At 29.7% G+C, this 4,570-nt stretch overlaps 2 protein-coding genes across 2 annotated transcripts; both read left to right on the top strand.

The window, feature by feature from the left end:
- Window positions 1–535: 535 nt before the first annotated feature.
- LOC145050335 (protein FAR1-RELATED SEQUENCE 5-like) lies at window positions 536–3,532 on the top strand. Its single transcript, XM_078998604.1, has 7 exons — window positions 536–692; window positions 775–849; window positions 961–1,014; window positions 1,133–1,931; window positions 2,012–2,270; window positions 3,074–3,265; window positions 3,365–3,532. Exons 1-7 carry the CDS (start codon window positions 536–538, stop codon window positions 3,530–3,532), a joined length of 1,704 nt encoding a protein of 567 aa, XP_078854730.1.
- A 48-nt stretch (window positions 3,533–3,580) lies between these two features.
- On the top strand, window positions 3,581–3,970 carry LOC145050334 (uncharacterized). Its single transcript, XM_078998603.1, has one exon. The coding sequence runs from the start codon at window positions 3,581–3,583 to the stop codon at window positions 3,968–3,970; it is 390 nt and encodes a 129-aa protein (XP_078854729.1).
- Window positions 3,971–4,570: the final 600 nt, after the last annotated feature.

The following is a 4,570-nucleotide window of genomic DNA, read 5'->3' as shown; positions in this document are numbered from 1 at the left end:
TATATTTATGTGTTATATGATCATACAGGTTATCTTTCCAACAGAATATCATAGCAGAGTCGAGTTAACAAAAGTTGTTAATGCGTGCATTGATTCGAGTTAACAAAAATTGATATGTTTTATAAGTCATACTTGCGATAGTATTCTGATAGAATTATTTCATTCCGATAACATGCAGAGTTTTGTAATGCATATTTATATATCATTCTAATAGAATACTTTCGTCAATAAAATATTCTGCAACTTTTCTTTAAAAAAAATACATAATTTTATTGTTAAGTAGTTAATATAATGTAATGTTGGAATTTTTTATATTTGGAATGTGAATATAGTACCGTTTTCATGTTTTTCCCTTTATCATGTTTTAAAAAAAAATCAAATCGAAATCATTTATTTTTATCAATGATCCCTAATATCAAGGCTTTTAATTTGCATAGAATCCGTTTTCATCCCTATCTAGTTTGTATGACATTTTTAAATATTTTGATTTTTCAACTAACAAAGCATAGACAAACACTCTCAGAATTTCTTAGCAATGGGCGATCAAGAACCAGATGTCAATAATCATATTTATGAGGAACATTATTTGGCTAGTGATGATGGCAATGGAATTGAAGATTTCGATTTTCGTGATAATGATACACTATATAATGACGAATTTCAAACAGGAGAAAGCAGTAATCCTAATTTAGGTTAGTTTTTTGATTTTTTTGTTTAATTTTTCATTCTATTTTCAGATTCTATATTGTTAATACTTTATTGCTGAACATACAGAGGGCGCAAATAATGATGAAGACGAAAATCACTTCGTTGATGAAGATATAGAGGTTAATATTGATTACAGTGAAGGTAATAAATTCAATTCATGATACTGAAGTTGCTACAGAAAAAAGTTAATGCTTTCAGAATAATATTTATATAATTCTTTCAAAATGATTATGTATTTTCTATTTTAAACAGGACAACCACATGTTACTCATGAAGATACAGAGTTTAATATTGATTTTATTGAAGGTACCAATTTCAATTCAGAATCTTTTTTTTTTATTTTTTACCGAAAAAATAAAATTGTGTCAGAATAAAAGTTATATAATTCTTTCATAATAATTTTGTATTTGCTATGTTTAAGCAGGACAACCACATGTTACTCATGATTATGTTTCTCCTGGTGGCACCTTGTATTGGACTCCGATTGTTTTAGACGACATCAAACCAAAAGTTTCATCAAAATTTAATTCATATGGTGAAGCAGAAACAATGTATAGAAAATATGCATTAGAATCTGGTTTTGATGTCAGGCTTGGAAGAGTCCAAAAAATGAAAAATGGGATTATTACAAATAGACATCTTGTGTGCAATCGGGAAGGTAATCTGAATACTAGTAAACTAGATACTCTAGATATTCAGCATAAGAAGACTCAAAGAAGGAAAGATCTATTTAGGAGGAATTGTAAAGCGAAAGTTGTTTTAGAAATAATTCCCGGTACTCTTACATATGTCGTGAGTGATTTTGTAGAGCGACATAATCATGAGTTGTTTAGCAAAGGCAATATGCACTTATCTCGTTCAAAAAGAAAACTTGATTATTCCCAAGAAATTTTCATTCATAATTTGTCAAAACAGAACATTGGTCCTGTAAAAGCACATAGACTGTATAGTACTCTTCAGGTTGGTCCTTCGGTTCGAGGTGGATTGGTTACTGATTTCAAGAATGCTAGGAGGAATCTTAATTGTTACATAGGTGGGAGGGACGCGAAATTCCTTGTTGACAAGATGAATGATAGGAAGAAAAATGTCCCATCATTTACTTTTGAGTATAAAGTGTCGAAAAAGAGATTGAATTCTTTATTCTGGGCTGACGAAACAGCAAAGTATAATTACAATTCATTCGGAGACGTTATATCACTCGATGCCACATTCAGCATGAATAAGTATTTATAACCTTTAATGCTTTTCAATAAGAATTTCATTATTTCCATTTATGTAAACTAATATTTTATTTTTTAAATAGGTATGATATGGTTTTTGTACCGTTTACTGGCATTGACAATCACAAAAAATGTGTAACATTTGGTGCTGGTCTTTTAAGTAAAAAAGATAGAGTTTCTTATGAATGGTTGCTTAGAGCTTTTTTGAAAGCTTTTAGAAAACAACCTCAATTGGTTTTATCTGATCAAGATCCAGCTGTGAAAAAAGCTATAGATAAGGTTTTCCCATTGGCACATCATAGGTTATGTATGTGGCATATAACGAAGAAGTTGCCAAATAAGGTATGCATAAAAAGAATATTATTCTTATTTTTTTGGTATGATTCTACATTTGTTTTCTCATATTCTACCAGAATGTTTTGTTTTAAACAGAATCAATTGCATTAACTCTTAATTTTTCTTATCATTCTACAATTTCTTTTAAAATTCTGCATTCGTTATCTCATATTCTAACAGAATCAATTCATTCTAACAAACCCATTGTCTTTAACTCTTACTTTTTGTTATGATTACACAATTATATCATATTTTGACAGAATCAATTGGTTTAACTCTTACTTTTGTTCTGATTCTACAATTATTTTTCCACATTCTACCTTCATGATATCATATTCTAACAGAATGAATTTATACAGATTTTATCAATTGAAGATGCAACAACCAATCAAAAATTTCGAAAGCGTTTTCACTCTATAATTTGGAATTCTAAGCTAGAACCACATGAATTCGAGAATGTGTGGCGTCAAATGTTGGAGGATTTTAAAATTACTGATAACACTTGGATGAATACAATATATGGATTGCGAAAATCTTGGATCCCCACATTTTTCAAGCACATTCCAATGTCTGGTCTTATGCGGACTACATCGTTTTCTGAAAGTCAGAATTGGTCATTTCAAACCACGACACTAACTGGTTCTTATCTTGTCATGTTTATGATGACATTTGAATAAGTTATGGAACGACAACGACATAACCAAATTCTCAATGATTTTAATACTGCCACCACTTTTCCTAAATTCATTACCCGTACTCCGTATGAACCTCATGCTTCAAATGTATATACATGAAAGATTTTTTATCAGGTTCAGAAGGAGACATCAAGATCTGAAGATAATTGTTTCCAAAAGAATGTGATATCTTCCAACGGTGTTGACACGATTATTGTTATGGAGAAAAGAAAGAACATAACTATTAGGCAAACAAATGATGTCGATGTTGATGACAAAGATGAGGAATACAATTACGATTATCTTATAAGGGATACTGAATACACGGTATGTTTTTTTTCACATTAATTGTCATTTTATCATTTACATTTAAACACTAAAAATTTACAACTTAATTATTCTCACTAATCATCTTATATTTTCCAGGTCACACACTTAACCAAAGATGGTTCGTTCAAATGTACTTGTATGCATTTTGAACATTTAGGTATCTTATGCAGACACATATTCTGTTTGTTTAAGTTTTATGGCATCGAACAAATTCCTGAAAAGTACATTTTGAAACGTTGGCGTAGGGATGTCATTCCAACATAATTACTGAAAAGATGCTTCACTAATTCTTTCGACGATTCTACTTCCGACATGACTGCTATTGATATTTTTTCAACTGTTGACCGTTGTGTGTCTTTTTTGAGCCACGATGCAGCAAAGTTAAAGTTATACCTCGACGAACAGAATAAGTTGAAAAAAAAATTCGTAGACGACTGTCCAAATCATGATCTGCCGACCAGAGCAGATCATTTCAAGCAACTTTTAGGTGTGGTTGGTCCTGATATAGAATCTGATGTTAATGACATCCAGAATCCTACAGATATTCGTAACAAAGGCTGCAGTAGTCGTGGGAAAAGATTAAAATCTACAAAAGAGATGATTGAGAAGGAAATCTCGAAACCTAAGAGAAAATGTGCTACATGTGAACAGATGGTTCATCATGACAAAAGAAATTGTCCTCTAAAGAACACCAAGAAATAAGTTCCTTGTTTTTTTTTTTGAGTTTATTAGAATGACATTTGATTTAATTCTATCGATTCACACTTATTGTTATCTTTTATGTCGTTCAATAAAGTATTCACTTTTATTACTATTGACGATGACATTGTCAATCAACATAACAATATTTATATTATCTTATTACTTAAAAATACTCATAAAACGTAATACAAAAATTCATTCCATCGACTGTATAAATTCATTATTTTCAAAAATTCTAATACAAAATTTCCATCGATTGTATAATTTACAGCAACATATACAACTTCTTTCAATCATTTTAAGATTGATTTTAATGTTAACAAAAATGTTTTATTATTTACTGTAATATACAAACGATACATGCAATTTGTAGACAAGAATTCATTATATTTATATTCTATTTCATAATATCTACATAACGTATTCTACCAGAATCATAACAAATACTACCTTGCATCATCATCATATAATTTGTAAAAAAAAATATTCTAGTCACAATAGTCACAAAACATTATTAACCACAACATTGAATTATATTAACAAGATTATTAGAAATAAAAAAACATCAACACATGCATTAGTAATGTTAACTTGCATTAT

Source organism: Lactuca serriola, chromosome 5, assembly GCF_051521515.1.
Source record: "Lactuca serriola cultivar US96UC23 chromosome 5, Lser_US96UC23_V15, whole genome shotgun sequence".
NCBI lineage: Eukaryota > Viridiplantae > Streptophyta > Magnoliopsida > Asterales > Asteraceae > Lactuca > Lactuca serriola.
Note: the sequence above shows the minus strand (reverse complement) of the source record. Positions and strands in the feature narration are given on the sequence as shown.

Excerpts from the sequence above, each read along its gene's own strand:
- LOC145050334 (XM_078998603.1), top strand. The coding sequence starts at position 3,581 with ATGACTGCTATTGATATTTTTTCAACTGTTGACCGTTGTGTGTCTTTT.
- LOC145050335 (XM_078998604.1), top strand. The coding sequence starts at position 536 with ATGGGCGATCAAGAACCAGATGTCAATAATCATATTTATGAGGAACAT. Across the intron at positions 850-960 it reads TAATATTGATTACAGTGAAG|GACAACCACATGTTACTCAT; the intron begins GTAATAAATTCA and ends TATTTTAAACAG. Across the intron at positions 2,271-3,073 it reads CGAAGAAGTTGCCAAATAAG|GTTCAGAAGGAGACATCAAG; the intron begins GTATGCATAAAA and ends ATTTTTTATCAG.